General features: G+C 39.4%; 2 protein-coding genes across 4 annotated transcripts in view; one reads left to right on the top strand and one right to left on the bottom strand.

Annotated features, from left to right (window-relative positions):
- The first annotated feature begins 3,137 nt into the window (after positions 1 to 3,137).
- Positions 3,138 to 8,270, top strand: LOC128896219 (nischarin). The gene is made up of 3 exons (XM_054159430.1): positions 3,138 to 3,567; positions 3,790 to 4,102; positions 4,194 to 8,270. The coding sequence occupies exons 1-3, from the start codon at positions 3,440 to 3,442 to the stop codon at positions 5,157 to 5,159; spliced, it is 1,407 nt and encodes a 468-aa protein (XP_054015405.1). The 5' UTR covers positions 3,138 to 3,439; the 3' UTR covers positions 5,160 to 8,270.
- Positions 7,346 to 22,814, bottom strand: part of LOC128896240 (heat shock protein Hsp-12.2) — a 140,914-nt gene continuing 125,445 nt past the window's right edge. For all 3 annotated transcript variants that reach the window (XM_054159466.1, XM_054159467.1, XM_054159468.1), the window contains one exon: positions 7,346 to 8,885. In XM_054159466.1, the coding sequence (XP_054015441.1) occupies positions 8,691 to 8,885 (195 nt within the window). In that variant the 3' untranslated portion in view covers positions 7,346 to 8,690. The remainder of the gene's footprint in view (positions 8,886 to 22,814) is intronic.

The following is a 22,814-nucleotide window of genomic DNA, read 5'->3' as shown; positions in this document are numbered from 1 at the left end:
CTCACCACGATATTGCTGCACGTGGGACGAAACTCAATAATGGAAGTCCAGAACCGATCGTCGTTGCTCACAAATTTTATCCCACTGCACTTACATCGCGCACATAAATGGATTCCACTTTGCGAAACGCGCGAAACTCACAACTTCCACGAGACGCGTTTCACTCGAACTTCCACGATTGATTACCGATTCTCGCAAGATCGACTTATCCTTTAAGACGCGTCCTCATCAGGATCTCCATTGACCGCATCGCGACAGAAATTGAAATCAAAATAGACTACGAAGTCACTTTCTCGACGATTAGGTTTCACTAACGTTTCTCAGGAAACAAATCTCGTGGAAGCAGGCGTCACTTTGCTTGATAAATAAATAGAACATCCAATCGCCTCACGAATTACGAAAATACTGTAATATGTATTACCTAAATGGGATTGGAAGACGCTATCATAATTGGAATTACACCACCTCCGAGATTTCCATTGAGACACGCACACATTGGAGCACTCCTGACAAAGCAATTCGTCGTTCTCCCATTTTCAAAGAAACATTGAGTTTTCGGAGCACGACGAAGCGAAAGAATTTATCCAAAGTTTACACGAAACACCTCGCTCCATTGCAGAAGAGAAACGATCCGATGTACCGATTACGAGTGGCTAAACGAGAACGTAACTCCCAGATAATTTCACTCGCGACGCTCACAAATCAACGTACATGACCACCGAACGGTTCGTGGTGTTAGGTGAAATCGCGTGGACCTGATGGAAAGATGAAAACTACTTTGTATGAAGAATGGCGTTCGACGCGGTCCACGAGGTCCAAGATGGATTCATAGGGGATTTCATAAACGAATTGAATGCAATGGTCGGATTTCGAAGCGGAACAGCCGCGATGAACCGCGCACGACCGCCGTGAAAGCGACACGACACTGGATGAGAACGGGCAACAGGTTCGTCGGGTTGCCCTAAGGAACGTGACCACGGCACGAACAGGAGGGGAGGGAGGATAGGTACTGGCCAGGTAAGCCAGTGCCGCCATTGCTCCTGACGCAGCATCCACCGATTGCAGTGGCGTAAACGCGTTGATATCCTACCAACAAGGAAGTCTCCCGTCTCTTCCAATCGTTTTATTCGATTTGTGTCCGAAATTGCTTCGAATTCGAAGAAAATTAACTTTAAAAGAAGTCCTATCTGCAGTGGCGTAAACGATCCGATATCCTACCAACAAGGAAGTCCCCTGTCTTTTCCAATCTTTTTATTCGATTTGTGCTTGAAATTGGTTCAAAGTCGAAGAAAATTAACTTTAAAATAACTCACGAATACTTAGTCACCATTTGTGTTTCTATTGGAACATCCACCGATCTACAGTGGCGTAAACGAGCCAATATCCTACCAACAGGAAAGTCCCCTGTCTTTTCCAATCGTTTTATTCGATTTGTGCTTGAAATTGGTTCAAAGTCGAAGAAAATTAACTTTAAAATAACTCACGAATACTTAGTCACCATTTGTGTTTCTATTGCGACATTCACCGATCTGCAGTGGCGTACACGCGACCCCACCGTTTCTGTCATTTTAAATAGCTTTATTGTAAGTATGTAAACAAAGCCACGTGGGTCTGAAATAGAATTGAATGAGTTAATAGATACAAATTCAATGGAGATGATACGAGTTATATAACCGTATTCAAATCCATTGCAATGAAGATTAGGTAGCTCAGAAGATTGGTACTTTAACTTGAATATTTTTATTTAAACTAGAATTATAGATGTATAAATGTACCTATTCACAGAATTAATTTCCACACCTAATATATCTGTGCATTTCAGCTGTATGTATTGTAGTATTTGATTATACGAGTAGTTACAGAGCTATTTTGATTATTGATGAGTGATCGTTTGCTTTTTACAAAATTCTAAATTCTGATTACGCCACTGCAGCAACAGGTTGTCGCCAATGAGAACGTCGTGAATGGACGCGTTCGTCCATTTGATAGCAGCATGACCTGCCACTACGAGGAAAGAGGGCGATCCTTTAAATCTGCGAATGTATATAAATTCAATTATGAATTAGCATACGTTAAACCTGACTTTGCAAACCAGTTGTAAAACAGGACCGTGCATGTTACACGGGTAGAAACAAACGACTATTCAGTTAATGATACGGTATCAGAAACGTCAACTATTAGTGACTAATTTTACATACGAAATAACAAATTAGGTGTAACAATGTGACGATATTAGCTATTTTTATGATTGAAAAGTTTGTGTTTATCGTGGCCATACACGCGTGATATTGAAATACATGAAAATAAATTATGTACTAAGAATAAGACGAGTTTAGCATGACAAATATTTGTTTTGAGTTTTAATATTGCCATTATTCACTCTTTGATTAATGCTACAGTGAATTACTGTTTGTGTGGGAAGGAAATAAATAATTTAATATTTTATAATGCGATGGCAATACCATTTTAAAGTGTAATACCGAAAAAAGAAATGAAAATAATTTGATAGCTTATCGAGAAAAAACTGCTGATTTGGAAATTTTAAGCTGTGAGTGTAGTTTTTGTAAACTCAGATAGCGATTAAACTGAACAAGTGTGAATCCACTGAACTTGAGATAGCCTCAGAAATCCAACTTGTTTGTGAAGTCAAATTATAACTTGCTTTTGTTATTTCTATATCGCTTGCTATCACGTTTAATCCTACGTTATCCATACATGGCTGACAGATCTCTTCATTAAATATGTTCAAAGCGTATTAACATACACTTTGACTATAACACATGATGTACCTGTCGTGCATTTGATCCTTCTTTACATTCATTTAATTCTTGCTATACATCGCATTTGCATCTGCAATTGCTTATTGTTAGATACTTCTATGCATAATTCGTCCATTAGGGACTCTATTTTTGACAGAAGCCCACCTGTAGCTGGGTACCTCAGAATTGCTAAACCCGTATTGTAATAAAACATAGCTGCAGCCCCTGCAGAATTATTAAAATACGTACGTACATCCTAATGAGGCTCATGTTAAATAGGCAAGCATTCTTTTTAAAGTGTTTCTTTCCAAAAGTTTAGAAAGAATCGCTGTCTGTGTACCACCATCAGTTTCAATGAATCATACTGAATTTCAATCCTCCATTTGGTCGCAAGATGGCGGCACGTTATACGCTTTAGTCTTTCTGTCAAAGATGTACGTTTTGAACATGAATTCGCGTTGCATTCCGAGAGGAGGACCAATGGAACAGCCGTGGCGATATAATTGAAATCAACAGAGTACGATGCACCCTATGGATACCAGTCGTCCCTCCTTCTGATGTGAAACATTTGGTATTGTCAGCTCTCGCCTCGATCCTGGATAACCTTTCGGCCCAATCGACAATTGTGACAGCTCTTGCCACGTACCAAGCCGACTATCATCGAAACCAGAACCAAGAGAATGGCGTGTCTTCTGTTGAATCAAGAAAATGTGCACATCAAAATACTCTCAACAGACACCGTTGAAGGCGTCACTTATTACTGCATTGAGGTTAGGATTGCCTCCATCAAGTGGACTGTGAAGCATAGGTAAGTTCTTCTACTTATATCTTTCATAAAGGGTGACATTTGATTGTACCAATTTGTATTAACAATCTTGTTCCATTTCTACTATACATCTCTGTGTTTACTACATCATTAGTTTTATGGAGTTACGTTGTTAAGATCATATTTTCCTTTTGAACTTTAAGGTATTTGGGGCTTTATCGTCAGAAGTAATAGGAGTAACTTTGTTTCATTTTATTGTTACAGATACAATGATTTTGTGGAGCTCCATGAGAAGCTTGTTTTAGAGCACTGTGTAGAGAAGGATATATTGCCACCAAAGAAGCTTATTGGCAACAAGTGTGAAGCTTTTGTAGAGAAACGCAGACAGAGCTTAGAAGTCTACCTGAATGCTGTCTATAATTACCTGAAAAAAGCAATGCCTAGAGAATTGGCTGTGTTTCTGGATTTGCATATATATGATATATTTTTTCTATTGCAAAGCCTTGCTTTAGAATTTTTCACAGAGGGTAGCAGCTTGTTGCTAAAGTCCAAATGCTATACGTATAATCCAGTGCAGGTAATTACAAAATTAAAGCTAATTACGAGTATTTATCCTTCAAGGCTATACATTTCCTGTATTCTCAACATCTATGAAATTCATGTTTTAGTTGTACGCGATCAGCGAGAGATTGAAGCACCCCTGTCCACCCTTGGAAGTCGTCGATAAAAAATACGATTTCAGTCACGTTCTAGACTTCAATTCCCATTTAACCGGTCTCACGATCGAAGGCAGCCTGGACTCTTATAAAACTAGCAATATTTACTCGTCGACGCTTTCCATCGAATTGTCGAGCTTTAAGAACGTAGAAGATCTAACTATCAATCAATACCCAGTGGATAAGATCTACCAGATGGGTACTCTTCGAGACACGGTAAAATATTTAACGGTGAACAACACAAAGTTGAGGAACATCGTCGAGTTGGCGATGTGCGAGGAGGTGCACAAAATTATCGATAACGCGAACGACTCCCACGTCTGGATGAAAGTAACCCACCTAGACCTTAGCGACAATCGAATAGAAACTATAGATATCGCCATCAAACTCCTTCCACACATAGAGTGTTTGACGTTGAACAACAATCTTCTCTCGGAGATATCGAACGTCACTTTGTTACCAAGGTTGTCCCAGTTGTACTTGGCGTCGAACAACTTCACAACCCTACCGGACGATCTGCACACGAGATTAGGTTATATCGTTTACATCGACCTGTCTCAGAACAAGTTGACGTCGTTGTCGAGTTTCTCGAAACTTTACTCGTTGGAGGGACTCGACGTCAGCTGCAATCGCATCGAGAAGATCGAGGAAGTGAAAAACATTGGGCACTTGCCATGTTTGGAAAACTTAAGATTGACTGGCAACCCTGTGTCGACGATCGTTGATTATAGAGTGAAAGTGTTGGAACCTTTCGGTAAAAGGGCAGCCGATATCTGCCTAGACAATGAGAAACCTAACCAAAAAGAACTGGACACTGTATCTGTTCATCAAGCCCTGCGTATAGCGAGAGAGGGCAAATCACCTACGTTCACTGCATCGGATGCGCCATTGTTCTCTGCAGAAATTCCGAGCATATAAAGACGCACGATGTTTAGTTTCCGAAGAGTAGACTTTCCGTGCGAAGAACACTTTGATATTAATTTTTTTAATCGTTTCGAAGTTCACTCGAAGGTAGAACCTTCTTAACCGCGTCTTACGAGTATTTTAGGATTCACAATGAATCAAGGGGGTATCTATAAAGGGCAAACAGTTTCCGATATTTTTCGACTAATTAAAATTATTCAAATCAATTTTTCGAAAAAATTAAGATGGCCAAGTTATAACGTTCACTCGGTATGTTTTTCACGTTCATACGAAAATAAAACTCCGTAAAACAGAATAAGTATCGATGCAACATTACACCCAAGACACAAATGAAGCAAATACATTCGAGGAGATTCGTTCACGCGTGAAACTGAAGTCCTATTCAAACGTCGAAAATTGGCACTCATCTCGTCTATAATCTTTTTATAGTATATTTATTGCCGATCAAACGCGTCCGTACTTTTTACCACCTTTTGCCAGAACGATATTCAATCAGTGTAACATATACCAAAACATTAAGCAAGTAGTTTAAGCCTTAGATTTTGTCCGTTGCATTTATGTAACTGGATCCAGATATTAGAATTTAACACATCCATAGAAGTTGGGAAAATAATCATTTTCTCCGTTCGAGGATAACGTGCCACCTATCTCTATGAAAAGAACAAATTTCTACGATTTTTCTGTGTACATAATTGCTTTCAAATTGTATATTACGTGTTACTATCGTGTATTTTTTATACTTGGAATAATTGTAAAGTGGAATAATTGGATCGGTTGAATATATTTATTTACGATTCTAAAAGACACCGTTCTTGATCGTGCAATTACAGTGATCCTCAAATTTCTGATTAAATCAGCAATTTTCCGTTTAGAAATCGAGACAGAACCTCGGACCCAAGTTTTATGTTGAGAACCACTGTGTTAAATGATATTTATTTATTATCGTGAATTTACAAACACGTATCCCATACGATTAAATTAAATTAAATTAATACAGGCAAGTCTTGATGTTTCTCAACGACTCAATAAAAATATGTGGAGCAATACGGTTACTGGAAATTTTTATTGAATGCAATCTGGCGAGTAACGATTGCTAGTATGTGTTGTTTATTGTATAAATATTTGAAACGATGAATGAATCTTTGTTTGAAAAAGAGTAATCATGTTTAGTATATCGATTTTATAATGGTTTAACGCGAACTATATGTGTATATAAGATGATAGAATATTTTGTTAATAAACAATCATGAATCAATAAACTGTGATAATCTATAAACAAACTTCTATATATTAATTTGCAAAGTGCAGTTAAATACCAGACAAAATTGAGTTCCGAGTCTGAGCTTACGATTAGATTAAAATTAGCTACAATTGACCGTGACATACAAATGCTATATTAATTCCTAGTGTTCGAGACTAGCGTTCAAATTAAGTTCGTTACCACTCGATTTATCTCGTCAAAACAATTAACCATTGGTATAAATATTTACATATAAATACCAGAAGTATTTTTACGTAAATAAATTGGTGGAACCATTTTGCAAAATGGCTCTCTAAAATTGTGAGAACCGCTGCTTTAGATGCAAAAGCGGTCGGCTTTGATCTCGTAGAATGGTACCACGGTTGTGCCAGCCTTCGTTCGTTTCTTGGAATTGCTAATGATACCTATTTTCCTTTCTGTTTCACTCCCGTATATTCTTTTCCAGTCTTCTTCGACAGATGTTCGTTTTGTTAGATATCTCTGCTTCTTTCATGCGAACTTTAAAGGAAATAATAGTAACACGAGAAGAAAGAGAAACGAAATAAAAGAACTGTAGCCAATACGTTTCATGAGAAGATGAAGTTGGGTGTAAACGGAGCTTACGAGTAAAATTAGTTGAAACGAAGTTAATGAATAACATTACATTGTTTTGCTACGTCGACACGATGAAATATTTTTATTTCTTTTCAAAATCTTTATAAATTTTGTTCGTGTCGATGTAGCTTACATGTAATTGCATAATTCCTCTCAGTTTCAAAGGCACTAAACGTGTGTAAATTCAATTATGGCAGGGGACAGACCTTGGGCAAACTTGAGCGACCAATCGATCGTGTTTCGACTCGCAATGCATTGTGTGAAAGAAATTTCTTACCGTGTTAGGATGAAACACACATGGAAAGTAAACAGAGAAAGGAGGCGGTACTTTCAAAGTTTATTTTTATTTAAACTTCCACATTGCTCGCATTACCTTTTAAACATTATACGTATATCTTCGATAATAGTAAAATATTCATAAATAATAATAATAATCGTTACAATGCTTACATAGCCTAAGCATTCTCGTGTTATAGTCTTTTAATGTAGTACACCTAAAAACTAACACATACATAAGTTATCGTTTACAGAAGATCGCCTTCCGTTCGCGGTTTAAATCGTTCCATAGAATTTTTTGTGCACAATTACGCGATGTGTTGTTTTCTGTGCGTTTTTGTTTTCTTCTCTTGGCGTCTCTCGCGAAACGACATCTAAAGATACACTTTCAAAGGCAATGCGTGTTTCGGAAAAAATGTTTGTGTTACTTCTAAAAAGGAAGTATCAAAGCGTCGTAAAAGCTGGTCGTACCAAAAGGAAAAATAATTTATCAAACACCGTTTCTCTACACTTACACGACGCACAGGCATCGTTTAGACCTTAACGATCACATTTATTTATTTATTTATTCATTTGTTTATTTTATGTCGACCACAGACTCGCAACAGCACGGTATTCGTACCGTTTCGTAATTTGATTCTCTGCTGGTCGAGGGTTCCATCGATTGACAACCATGAAAACACGTGTACCTCGAAGAACTGTCAAAGCGACAAAGCTGGTCGAAAATAAAGAAACACTGCGTATATCAAACACCTATAGGTTAAAGTTTTATACAAAATTAGGCGGTATGTCTCGTGGAAGTCGAACACGTTCCCGCGACGTCCTACATATCCCTACATTTTATTTTATTTTCGTCCTTCGAATAAACGATCTCTTTTACTCGAAATTTGATTATCCTTCGTGTCACGATTTATCTCCCAGCATAAATATTTGACCGTAAAAAAAGCTGCCCGATTCGATCTTCGAAGAGGAGCGCACAAAATGGCCGACAAATCCTTTCAGGATTCCAGAGATAGGCAACACCTTTATCAATAATTTTTGCTTTTACTCAACGAGTAATAGATGAACGTTTATTTATCATTGGTTACTCGAAATCTTTGCCAATCTCTGTCCAGCTCCGTTCGATGGAACGTCCGTTTCGTTTCGGACAGGAAATTGGGGGGAAGAACATTAACGGCAATTGAAAATCGTAGATGAAGAATTGACGTGTGGATTTGGAAGAAAAATAAACAAGAAATCGTTGAAAGAAAAGAGAAGAAAATTGTGGACATACAACAGGAATTGGCGGCAGGGACAGGAAGGAGCGATCTGACGAACGCACGAGAATGCTGGAATCTCTGAGGGAGATTTCGTGGATCGTTCTTGTGCGTTCGTCTCCAGGTAAATTAGTAATTTTATTGCTGCGCGATCGGGATGAGTTTCTCGCCCTGGCCGATCGCTGGAAGCGGAGCCTCGACTGTCAAGACGCCATCCTTGCTCAGCGAGGACTTGATGCTCTCGGGGTTGGTTCCTTTTGGCAGCAGGAACTCGCGATTGTACTCCCTGTACACCGATTTGCTCTCCGTCTTCTCCTCGTGCTTTGCATGGACCTGGAAAAGACAAAAAATAGGTCTTAGAAATATTATTCTTTCGATCGAAGATTCTGTTTATTTTTTTATTCGTTATTCGCAATAATTTACACAGACTTAATCCCTTCAGACCTGGTGAACATTCTAGCGGAATTTTCAGATTTTTGTTTTAAATAATCGATAGGTTCAAGACTATTAATGACTCTTCTAGGTATTACTGTACATACTAAAGTACTAAATTCCAACAATTTGTTGTACATTGTAATGCACAATCAGTCTAAAATGCGATAATAAGAGGACGTTTGCATATGCTGTTGCATATTCTTAAGTTTATTTCGATATACAAGTGTACTTTCTTCATTTTCAATACTTGAATATACAAAGTTATAAATTACATGAGTTTCACATTTCTTTGAACTGTTGGTTCAGTATGTTCACAAAAATGTATATTTTGTAATTTGCATAAATTATTGTGAATAACAATTTTTGTTTCAAATAAATATGTCATTTTTCGTCCACTGTCTATTGAAAAGTAATTTGTTTTTTCTTTAAAAAAAGTCAGGTTTAAAGAAGCTCAAAAAAAATGTCCATACAAAAGAAATAACGTGTCACGTCGTTAATTATTCCAATTACCAACCCCCCACCACAATTTTCGATTCAGTCTGTACGTCTAAACGTCTAATATTAGCCTAGTCGATACCGAGTTTTCCAGGGAAATTTACCAATTTTCATGCCAAGACAAGGCCGCGAATTTAGGTCGTCGCTTCGATTAAGTGTTCGTATTAATAAATCAGCCGGGACAGACCTGTTTCTACGATCACGCGAGCCTAGCGTTGAAAGTCGATCGACGCTGGTCAAGCAGACCGATAACAGGGGTTGCTTCTGGTAACGCGATTTCATTTCAAAAAAACAGTGATTACATATTTCGCCTACCGACGAATTTCCGAGTCACGGATATTTATGGACATTGATAAGTCGCAAAGTATTGTAAATATTGCAGTAAAGTCACGGTCTATCTTCGCGATAAAATATTGAGCCGCAACGCTGACGTCTCCTCTTAAAATAAATAATTACCGTAATAATAACATGCGTTTATTGCATCAGAGTTGTACACGATACAAATTTGAAGATAAAATAAGATAGGACACGTAACATAGAGATAAACTATTGTTCGCCTAATTTGATAACTTTCTCTGTTATTATGTTGTCGATGAAAAAAATAAAAATCATTACACGACGAAGGATGTATTTGAAGTAGGTAATTCGGGTTGACCTAATTCTCTATTGAAGACAACTGAGTCATTCTAACTTTTATATGTTTTTCTACAAATGCTACTCTGCTTCCAGAGAAAATTACTAAAGTGGGTAACTCGTCCCTTTCGACGAAAACACGGAGGTGCAATTCCAATGTGCATGTATTATCCAATTCTACGAAAGTGTACAGGGTGGCTCACTGGAAACAAACTATCTTAATGTTCTCGATATTTATTTGGTATAAGAATTAATTTTGAGTTTTTATATTCAATAATTTATAAGTTTAGTCTAAATAGAAATATTTATTCGTCATTTTGTTATAACGTAACAATTGTCGAGTAAATATTTTTACTTAAATTAGAGTTATAAATACAAAGGCACAGAATTAATTTATGGACATAATAAAATATTACAAAGAAGCTGTAAAAATAGGAAGTGTTCAGTAAATTAACGAATATGTTTTGTTTATATCAATGACCAACAATCGCTGTACGATTTCAATGGATCACCCTTTATATCTGCCCGGAACTAAGGGGTGAGCGCAAAGGGGTGAGAACGAGAAGAGCGCGCGTGTCTCGTAAAGTGACGCAAACATTCTATCTAGGAAAGTAGGTTATGGGAGCCAGCGATAAAGTCGGAACACGACAATGTTTTACGAGTTTCATTGCGTGGAACTGCTATCATTCGGGTTTGAGACGGCAGTAAAGAAGAATGAAAATAATAACATCAGGAAGACGGCGACTGTAGGACGCCACGGATTCGACTATGTTCACCCCCTATACTGGATCGATATCCGAAAATTGTGACGCTTCATGACACTTCCTAGTTGTTTGTTGCTTCATCTAATCTTCCCACTCTACTGCAACCTTTGAGTTTAGCTTGGAAGCAATAACGTCGCTCAGTAGAATAAGATCAGCTTCGGAAGGAGTAACGGACCGTACCTATTCAGACACACTAGTCAGCCGTCTCGAGGCCTGAAACTACCGACGAGGGAAGTTCAACAATTGATACACAGATTGGAAGTCTATTCTTTAGTTCCTTTTGGTGAAAAGATACGTTACAAATTGTCTAGTTTACAAAAATTAGTAGCTTTTTCAATAATGAGTACTTTGGATTAAATCTGTTTTTCGTTATAAATCTAATGGAGCTCTACAAAAAAATATCCAGAAAGTTATTTTCTAACGTGAGAACGTAATTTTTTTAAAATGAAATAAAGATTATTTTCAAGAATTTGAAAGGAGAGGTGGCTCGTAGATTTTTGGTCAAAATTGTAAATTCTCTATGAAAATTATTTTTCACTTCCTCGGTGAAAGTGAAGCATATTTTGTCGAATAACATATAGGAACAACTTCTATTGTTTATCAGAAAAGAATTCCTAAAGAAAAGGAGAAAAATGGTTTGAAAAAAGTGGTCCTCGAAAAAGATATATCTGTATAACTTTTGTTTAAAATATGTTTTCGAAGGATTGTGATCATAAACTGATTCCAATTATCTCCAGACGCGCACATATCGTTTTGAAACTGCATTATCGTTGAAATTAGCCCTCCCACCTGTTACAACTGTATTATTGGCAAACGTTCGCAACAGCGACGACCTCATCCCACCGGCCAACGTTTCGTCATCCTGGCAAACGGGCCAACAAAGTATTGGTCTCGAGACTATCGAAGACAATTTAACATTTGCATTTAATTTGTATTTCATTTTCTAACTTCGTCAAATTCACGAATCCTGTACAGATTTGTTTTCATTAACACCTCGACTTCAGAATTCATTTATTTAGTTCCTTCGTGAGAAGTGCTGTCACCCTTTTCTGGGTGACGTGAAGACCATCATGTTAATCGAGTATACGAAGCTGCAACTTCCGTTACCGCTAGAGGCACAAAGATGCTTCGTAGTCGATGCTCGAGACAAGTTGGTGTCTAAATACGTCGATGACACCAGTCAGCGATCAGGCACTTTGCATCGTTGTGACGTAACTTACCCGGTAATCAGATTCAGTTTATACGAAATCCCGTAAGAAACTACCTGCCGCTACACACTATTTGCATGCCATCGAATGGCTACTCGACGCTAGCCGACTAGGTGATGCAATATCTATTTTTAATACGCCTGGTCGCCTAAGCCAGCCTAGGTGCTGTCCGATTTTACGAATCGACCGCGAGAAATTCCAATCCCAGCAAACAGATTAAGTCAATTAATTTCGAAAATAATATAGCTATAATTTTCACGCGTCCAAGGTAGCTTCTCCCTTGATATAAATCAATAAAAAAATTATATAAAGTTCAAAAAAAACTATTTTTGTACTGCTTCTGAATAGTATTATCAGTATAAGAAAAAACATTGAAAACCTTCTTTACTTTATGGACTTCGAAGAAAAATTTGTAAAAATGCTTCATTTTTCGGTCGTCGCAACAAAATGCATGAATGCAATTCTTGAAGGTGTTCCAAGTGGCCTTCGATTGGGCACGCAGCCACAGACGCTAGGTGTCGATACGTCAATGACTGTCGCACGTACTCGAACCCTTCCGGCTTGTTTCTAATTGTACTGCATGCATAGGCCGTGCGTCCCTGTAATTCCTGAAGAGTTTGTACCAACGACCGCTTGGCATTCGCTCTAGCAGTTCCCATGTCTACCTTATAATTACTCAGCATAACTCGCGTGCCGCAACTGAAAGTGGCTCTACCCAAGAAATAAAAAGGTTCTGTTATTACAGGGACGATTAACAGTGTTTTCTAGGCAGATTTATCGACGTTACATGATAATCTATCTTAGGTTGTCCCTTTTCCAGTGTTCGGCGAAAATCGAATTTGCCATATTGAAGGTACGACAACGTTTTACTTGTTTTACTGCATTGTTTTGTATACTATAGTGCGCATGCAAATTAAAAATGGACCGTCCTTTGTACGTATAGCCAGTCCCATAAATATTCGTACCCACTGTGTTTATTGAAGGAATTTGTCTAAATTAAATAATAGGTTTGATGTTTTCAAATAAATTTTTCATTATACAGGGTGTCCCAAAAATGTTGTAACACCTTGAAAGGGTTGGTTGGGGAGGTGATTTGAAACAACTTTTTCCTTAGCGAAAATGTTGTCCGAGGCTTCGTTGAGGAGATATTAACGGAAAACACTGACCAATCAGAGCGCGCGGATACCGTTGGAGCGGCCGCGGTAGCGAAGGCTACGAGCTAAGCGGCCGCGTCAATGGCCTTCGATGCACGTTGAGTCACTTGTTCGCGTACAAGTGCGGCCGCTTAGCTCGTAGTCTTCGCTCCACCGGTATCCGCGCGCTCTGATTGGTCGACGTTTTCCGTTAATATCTCCTCAACGAAGCCTCGGACAACATTTTCGCTAAGGAAAAAGTTGTTTCAAATCACCTCCCGAACCACTCCTTTCAAAGTGTTACAACATTTTTGGGACACCCTGTATATATAAGTGTAAAGTTTATCCATGTACATATTTATAATGAAACATTTATTTGAAAACATCGAATCTATTATTTAATTTAGACAAACTTCTTTAATAGACATAGAGGGTACGAATATTTATGAGACTGGCTGTATATCTATCAGCTACCAATATTATATTCATTTAAATCCTGACAACATATTTTGTTTTCTAAACCTACAAAACCTTTCCTGGCCATTTACTAAAGCTTTGTATTGAGTGTACAACAAGAACTATTAATTTTCTGTCGGAAAGCGCTATATAGCATAGCTTATGGCATAGTATCGTGAAGTGATTCTTTTTTGGAACTCTGAGAAGCGCGTCAGTCGATTTCGCGACGCCTTTTTCGGATCAATGACACTCGATTGCGTTGCATAACGGTTGGAGCATTCGATTCGTGGATGTTCCGCGATTCCTAGCAAGGTTAAGGCCAGGTTATTTGGTTCGTTGGCAAGCGGATAAGAGCGCGGACAGATCCGTCGAACTGGTCCAAGAACGAGAGCACCGCGACGGTGGAGCCTTCGTCGCGTCGACGACGCCTCGAGGACGCCGAAACGCGGCTCATTAGCGTCGTTTGCGTAACGCAATTAGCGCGATCGGCCTCGCCCACCCTTGCTCGAGTCACCGTCGACACGAGCCAGCTTCTGTGCCATGCTTTTCGCGCTTGTGTCGCCAAGCTGGGTGCGGTCAAACATACCCTGCACCTGCATTTTTTCACGACGTAAAGGAGACCCACCTAAAGTAGACACCAAACTTCAAACAGTAGAACAAAACACTTGTCAATTAAAAGTTAACTCTTCCATTACTTTTCTAAATTAACTATTTAACCTATCGAGTTTAAACTCCATTCTCAGGCATTGTATTATCAGTAAATGAGTTTCTATTGTAGGTAAATGTACTCGTATCAACGTCAACATTCGTAATATTCAAACAAAATCTTATAGAATCGTGTGATCGTAATGAAACATTTCACAATCAAAATTAATAGTGAATTGAATTGTTGCTTATGAACTATCGTAAAGTACTCGAAACGCAATATTTGAACTGTACGAGTGTCGTATACATACAATTCCACCGCTCTATACGAGGAGCAGTCATGTTCTTCTGTCTTCGTATTCTTCCTATTCTCCTTCGTTGGAAATAAAACCAGAATTTTTGCAAAAGGTTCCTTTTTACATGTCGTTGCAGCCAGCATAGCTAATTCGTAGCACGGCTGAAACAACCGACGAATCGCGGTTTCTGCGCGACGACAAAGCCAGAGAAACGCGTCTGATGCGGTCCGTATATGTCGGGGACACTTTTTCGTCTCATCTTCGCGAAGATTGCGTTACGGTCGCCAAGGCACGAAGAAAAAGGCATAAGATGCGTGCGTAATGTCTGGAAAGGCAGGATACAAGCGTCTACATGGAACTTATTGCCGCGATAATGCGGTTGCAAACACCTCTCTCCGCGAGGAGAACATCACGCTCCGCTTGTGGGAACCCGAGCGTCTGGCGAAAGCGGCCATTCGGAGCCTCGACAGCGATTAACGAGTTCGCGCGGAAAGAGAGCATTAAAATAATCCCGTAGCCTGGAGATTAATTATTTCTGTCTCCGTTTCGCACATTCTTCATTGAATCAACGCGGCTCCGTTTTCTTACTTGGTCCGCGAGACTGAATCGTGGACTCCTTCTATATAATCAAAGTGTCTGTGTTATCGTGGACCTTTTTAGGATTTCTTTACGAGCGCAGCGATTTTTACGGTGGCCAAAACAATTTTTTTTTTAGAGGGAAACTGTGTAAACGCGTTAAATCTGCTCCATCCACCCCAAGAGAACAGCGAGACGTGCCCTCCATCGCGCGAGGGTCAACCCTCCGTATTGGAGTCGTTCTAGACAGTTACGGAGTCTCGAGAGCACCAACAACGGCAGTATCTTTTGTTCCCCCTGCGTGTAGCATCCGTGCAAATCGATACGTCGAATAAGAGGGCAGGATTCCTATGGCGAGGACCGTCTGTAGCGGATGAGCAAGATTTTATTGAAATAAATGAGTAAATTATTGAATAAACGATACGTGAAAGCATTACGTAGTAATTAATTATTCGCATTTATTCAGTAAGACAGGTAACTTTAGACTTAACTTGTCGCTGGAATTGTAAACTCTTTACCTGTAGCGAACATTGTTGAGAATTAAATATAGTGATTATCTCATAAATATATTAATTAGTATATTAAATTGATTTATTTTAACCACTTGTATCAATGATAACGAAAAGTAATTCGTGAAAGAACATACCAAGGATGACATATTTTATGTGTTTATAAATTAATAAAATTTGGAATAATTTTATTTACTATTTCGGAACTCTTCTTTCTTATTTCCTTTCTTTCAACTTATTTTCATAGATCTATTTCCCCAGATATTAAAATTGGATGAATGACCTCCTAAAATAATCACTATATTTAATCCTTATCTAACACTATTAGGTACGAAAAGACATACATATATATATATTTTTTAATGGAATGAACACACTTTGTGTATTAAGAAGAAAAAGAGTACTTATTCATTGCGAAATATATTCGTCCATAAATTAGATTCGAATGTTCGATCAAGGATCAACGGATCGTTTATCTTTCACTCGTTATCCGCAACTTTGTTCTCAGATAAGAGTTTCGTTCCATTCGTGGCACAGGTCTGTGGCGGGGTTGAGGAAACGTGCAGGTCTCCTCCGTGGCGTGCTCGCGATATCGATCGGGGCTTGCCCGTAAAAGACCAAAAGCAAGCAAGCGAACGAGCAAGCAAGCAACCGGAGCGCCACAGGTAACCCTAGACAGAGGGGAACGGAGGGAAATAGCAGGGCGAAGGGAGCCACGAATGGACGAGCTCTAACACGCTGCTGTTGGTAACTCAACTCTGACTAGGATCTAAGCTTTCCACCTGGGTGTCGTCTTACCGGCTCGCGAGGATTACGCAAAACCGTGGAACCGGCTCCTAACGACACCCGATCATCGAATTCAAAGGCGTTAACCAGCCTAGCGGCCTTTACACCGATGAAAGCTTCCGGCTGGGAGCTGGTGTTTTCCGTCCTTAGCCTAGATCGTTGGTTCTTAACCTTCTTAAGGGGGTAACCATTACAAAACTCTGTTAATTTGTTTTTGTTGGCCTGTAAACTGGCTCGAACAGTATGTAGGGAGACTGAGAACATTTCTGACCTTAGTTTTCTAACTCTCCCCCCGAAACCACCTCAAGAAGAAGTTAAACGTCAATGATCTCACATGTTATCCATTGCGACCATTAGTGTGCTAAATAAATCACAGTATTCCAAAATTAATATGTCAATAAATTAATAAGTGTTGTTACAGTTATTCTAACCACCACCAATGGTTTCTGCTATGCCTCCTACAATTTCAAACATTTTTATGTTTTCCAATCATCGACTGTGTTTAATTATCACCCCTATTCCTTTGAAGGAATTTTATCTATATTCTTGAGAATAAATAAATTTTGAATTTCTAAATTCTGAACATTTCTGACTCGAGTTGTTTACCTCTTCCTCAAAACTACTTCAAGGACCTCAAGAAGAAGTTGAGTCTCAACAAGCACCTCAAGGATCTCACGTGTTATCCATTACTACCATTACTGTGGTACATAAATCATACTATTTCAGAGTTAACAAATTAATAACTATCCTTACAGTTATTTTAACCCTCCACCATCAGCTTCTGGTACACAATCTACAATTTCAATCATTTTTCTATTTTCCAATTCTCGACTGTGTTTTCCTATCAGACCTATCCTTCTGGAGTATCTCAATCCATATTCTAAAGAACAAATAAAGTCTGAATGACAAATACTTGACACCAATGAAGAACCGCGCTACAACGTGTATGTTAATAGGCGAGAATTACAGAGAAGACCTTCACGCGAAGGATAAGCGCCAGAGAGAAAACAAGCGAACATTTTTCGTTAGCTGGACTTTCGTCGTTCCCGTGTTTGGTGTTAAAGTTTGGGTCGCGGATGAGGCTGTTATGAAAACACGTCGCGTCGCGGGCGCTTTCCTTTTTCGGTCAAGGAGAGTGCGCCATTAGACGGTCTGGAAAGGAGTCTCGCGTTACGCCGACGCTTTAATTGACTTTCGAAAGCTCGAACGTATTCGACGAGTCTGTTTTATGAGCGTCCGCGGAAAGAAGCGGTGGTGGGAACGTGAAAACTTAATGGTTATATTTAGTTTCTGAGTCAGAGTGGTCCGCGTTCCTGCGGACCGATACTCGGCTCGTGATCGTGGTTTCGAAACCGTTCGAGCCCTCCAAAAATTTCCACCGCGCGGAAATTGCGTATATTGATCCTTGCATTCTGAAATAAAAATGCTACGATTCTGATTGAACAAAATCTAGGAGCGTAACGTTGTTATTGTCCTAAATTCATTCTTGTTCGTGGAATTACACTAACAGGTCTCATGTACGTCCATCGGACAAAATGACGCAATTCCTCTTTATCCTGGCGAAGTAGATCCCAAAGCCCTAACAACGATGCTTCTTTTTTGGTAGCCGCGTTGAAACGGCTCGATCTTCCTTAACTGGTCCTCCGCGAACGGAATTTAAAAGAACAACCGCCTGAAACAGGTTGTCCGCGTGCGCTTGGATCGTGGTCAAGGTCCTCGGAGAATTCAGGTCGTACGCTCACGCTGGTAATATCGACGGTCCTTAAAGGGTTCCTTCAAGGACGCGTTCCGAAGGATGAGCAGCAGACAGAGCGAAAAACGCTATCTTCGCTCATTGTCCGAGTTAGCCACGGGTCCGTTGACGTCATGGTCGTCCGATAAAGTGCTCGCAGGATAAATAGGAACGAGGACCGGTATCTCGAGCGGTTTTATTCAAACCAGCCACTTCGAGGGCACGGATTGCGAAATATTCATCCATTTGCCTGTTTGGGGCAACCGGGTCGCCCTGAAGGCACGATCGAGTTTTAATGGTCGTCGATAACGCGTGCTTGATCTATGGACTTATGACTGTTAGGCAGCTACAGGTGTTTGCTGCCTCGTTTGTCGAATACCTTGACGCATTTAGAACATTTTGAGTACCAAACATACTCATGAAAATATTTATGAAGGTAAAATTTTGTTCTTATACTATTGGAAACTATACGATCAACATTTGAGACAGTATTTATTTTTACAACCCGATCAAAATTCATGAATCCTACCCACACTTGTCTCTCTTATCCCTTTGCACTCGGATGTCCTCTTTGAGGAGACGTCGAAAGTCCAGAGAACTTTGGTAAAGATCAGACAGGATAAATTATCTGGAGCAAAAAATCGTCAAAGACGTACACTTTCTTGGAGGTTTCTATTCAAGTAGCACGAACAAATAAATCCAAGTAACATTACAATAAATTACATGCTTTTTATGCTACATTATTTAATACAACATGATTCTTCATAGCACATTCTGTAACAAAGTGGTTTCGAGTGCAAAAAGTAACGAGATGGACATGCAGACGACCTGTTGATGTAGTTCCTCAAATAAGAATGACTTTATGTCAATAACAACTTTACGCTACTGGATCTTGTCCAAGCAGAATCTCCAGGTAAATCTAGATGGAATCGCCTATCTTTATCAGAGGCTCGGATGACACGCTGATTCCGATCAGTCTGCCTTGCGGTTATAATCTATTTAAGTACCAATTCTCATATTACGGATCATTGATCACCAACCACAGACTCTTTTATTAGTTACCCGTGCAGTTGAAAAACTAGCGGCGAGTTCCCGATGACGTTCGATTGATAGCGTTCAAGAAATGTTGTCAGGAAACGCTAGTCTTTCTAAATATAGTACTGGTTCTAGTCTTCATTTTCGTTACAACTGTTGATGGATGCATAACGAACAACGTTTTCACGCCGAAGAGAAAACATAAAGAAACAAGTAAATTAACATGACCGAGCTGTATGCGCTACATCGATGAAAAACGAAGAATCTCTTAATCGTGCCGACGCCCATAGCGATGGTGGCCAGCAACATTGTTTCAGAATTCCAGCGGTAAAAAAAGCAGCAGGGTCGGGGTTTATCAGAGGTAGACAGGTCTCGTTTAGCGAGGAAATCGGAATAAAGCAGTCTCTGTTCGTGGGTGTAAAGGATCCTCAACTGCTTTGATCTTTCCTCCGTTAGACTGGCAGAGACTATCGCGGTGCAACGACCCTTTGAGTTTGTCATAACGGTGGTGCTCGATTTTTGTAACTCCGTCGTTGGAAGCTTCGGAACTAGTTTTCCTGCTTTTGCATGCGTTCTGTGTTCATATTCTCGGTTATAGAGATCTTTGCCACCACAGGAACATAACAGGAAGGATTAAGATAATTGGAATTTGAAAGGTAGAAGAAATGGGATCAATCTAGGTGGTCCAAAACTCTGCTAGGGAAAAAAAGGGAACAATTAGGAAGAAATTATTGACAATGAGGGAGTTTCTACATGAGGGAGCGTGGAAAACTGGAAATCATAGCCATCTTAGAGGAATAACAGAGGGTTAAAAAACACAGTGGCGAATGCTCAGAGGTCCTGAGACACCTCAATAATGTTAATAATTATGCTAATAATTGCCTAAATTTACGATTTCACCAGTATCAGAAGAGACAAAAGTTCACAAAGTTGAGTTCCTCCGTGAAGTGAGCGTGGAAAACTGGAAGTCATAGCCACCTTAGAGGATTAACAGAGGGATAAAGAACACAGTGGCGAATGCTCAGAGGTCCTGAGACCCCAGTAATATTAATAATTATATTAATAATTACCACAATTAACCATTTGACACCAGCATCAGAAGAGACAAAAGTTTACAATGCTGAGTGACATGCTCGCAAAATGAGAAAAGGTGAGGAAAGCCATGAGGGATCTCATCAGCATTCCTAGTTGTCGCGTATGAGCTTCACAATGGCCGAACATTATTCTAAACCGTCGCGGTATGACGAGCGCCATGAACTTATTTTTGGCGTGGGTTATTTTCGTCGACGGGTCGACGGGAACACCAGCCAGAGAAGTAACTTGAACCCGCGACTCAGAGAAAATTCTGGTCTCGACTTCCTGCGCGAATTTTCTCCCTTCTAGATCAACGACTAACCGTCCACATACTTTTCAGTAGCCTAGAAATTGCATCTCCTTAAGGAGAACACTGTTTTTGGTATTTGCTTGGTCCAGGAGCTGAATTCAATCTAACAGTGTTCCTTGGGTGGTTGGTAAGACGGGATCGCAGCGGTGCAACTTACAGCGCGCTTAATTACGAAGACGCGCAACACTTAAGTAACGAAAATTGCACCGAGTTACACCGCTTCGGCCGGTGGAGCTGACTTCCTGCCGGGAAGTGACGTAACAAGAGCAATTAGAATGTTCCACATCGTTCGCAAAGTGCTCCGAGTGCCCGGAAACCGGCAGAAAGTTCGGAGCCACTTCCTGTTCGTTGGTGGCACGACATAACCGAGATATTTTGCATCACGGTGTTATTATTAACCCTTCGCACTCCTATGTCGAGTGTGGCTCGACACCAGTTTTTATCTCAGGAGCTCCTTTGTCGAGTCTCACTCGACATTCTTTCATGTCCAAATCAATAGCGAAGAAATTTGTTTCAAGTGATATCATACACTCGAAAATAACAAAATACAACAAAAGTGAGAATAAAACTGGTATTTAAGTGAATGTGTTTCTTCCTTTATTTATTTAAATTGACTTATTTTTTAGTTAAAGTAAATTTCAAATAAAACACTTAAAAGCGTTGGAAGCTACTGATGACGAAATTGAAATATAATTGGGAGTGCAAAGGGTTAATGTATTTATCCTTGCACTAACGAATTGAAAGGATTATGAGAGAATAATGATCTTTGCAACGTAAGAGAGTGGAGTTTCAGAGAATGTCAATAGTGTCTCTAAGGATAGAAGAGCATAGTTTAGTGGTCTTTAGATCTTCCGTGGTGTAGGGTAACAGTGACAAACTTATTGCACTCGATACGATCTCACGTGCTTCCTTTTTAAAGAAAAATTGATTTCTGACCCTGAACAGGAACGAATAAACACGACAATCGAGCAAAGGTGAGACGAAAGCGAGGATGGGACGTTAACGAGAGTCCCGGCGCCGATTGCGTAAAAAGGTGGACTAGATTCGCGCATTGCCAAGTTGTGCAACGAATGAGAGCGAAATATACGCGCGATGAGTCAAGCACAATAATTTCATAATTGTCACATTTGCACGACAAGAAAGTCGCAGGCTAATCGAGCCCGTTCGCAAGCCAAGTCGATCCACGAAACGAAAAGTAGAGAAATGTAACAAAGTGCGCATTATTTTCCAAAATTCCTTTTAAGTTATGAATTCGACTAAATATTATAGATAATAAAAATCATGAAATTTTGAATTATTGCGAACGACTCAATTATCTTTCGACTCAATTATCTTTCGACTCAATTACGCGAAGAAGTATACATTGTTTTCGAAAATTCCTTTTAAAGTATAAATTCAAATGAACATTGTAGAAAATAAAAATCATGAAACTTTCAATTATTGTGAATTGCTCATTTATCATTCGACCCAGTTACATGACGCGTTCGCGTGCGTACAACGTTCGATGGAAACGTCTCCTTTGACGTGGAGAATATCGTTCTTGGCAACCATTTCTCACGCACGGAAATAACACACGGTGCCGCGAATTCTTCCAATAAATTAGCAGTCGACGAAGCTGTTTGACTTCTCGGGGCGTTGAAAATTCAGCAAACGTAGAACGAAAACGGACCATTTAATTTAAGCCACGAAAAATTTGTATGGCATTAAATACGATCATAATTCCCCTTGCTATATTAACTCCCGAACACGAATGGCTAGAGTACTGGTTCACAAGTTTCAGGAGTACGTTGTTGACTTTAAAATTAGTATTCAAAGCTTGATTAACCCTTCCAGACTTGGTGTCTACAATTGAGGACACAAAATTAAAAAATTCCCGACACTACGTTTAAGGCGAATGTCCTTATTTGTGCATATAAAGAAAGACCAGTTTTCCTCGACAACTACACTATTAGGATTTTTTGTTTATTTTTTGCATACTAATTTTAGTCCAAGTTAACTCTAAAAATTAAATTACATTAGTACGAGAAAACAATAATTCAGGTCTGTAAGGGTTAACACGATGACTGTAATATCATCTACATACTAAGAACAGATTTTTTTTTAACCGTCTATAGTTGCATCTTTCAAACGGAAAGACTTGCTAATATGTCCCGAATATATCAAGGAAAACAAGTA

The sequence above is a fragment of the Hylaeus anthracinus genome, unplaced genomic scaffold (assembly GCF_026225885.1).
Source record: "Hylaeus anthracinus isolate JK02 unplaced genomic scaffold, UHH_iyHylAnth1.0_haploid 0, whole genome shotgun sequence".
Lineage (NCBI taxonomy): Eukaryota > Metazoa > Arthropoda > Insecta > Hymenoptera > Colletidae > Hylaeus > Hylaeus anthracinus.
This window is presented reverse-complemented; position numbering and strand designations above follow the sequence as displayed.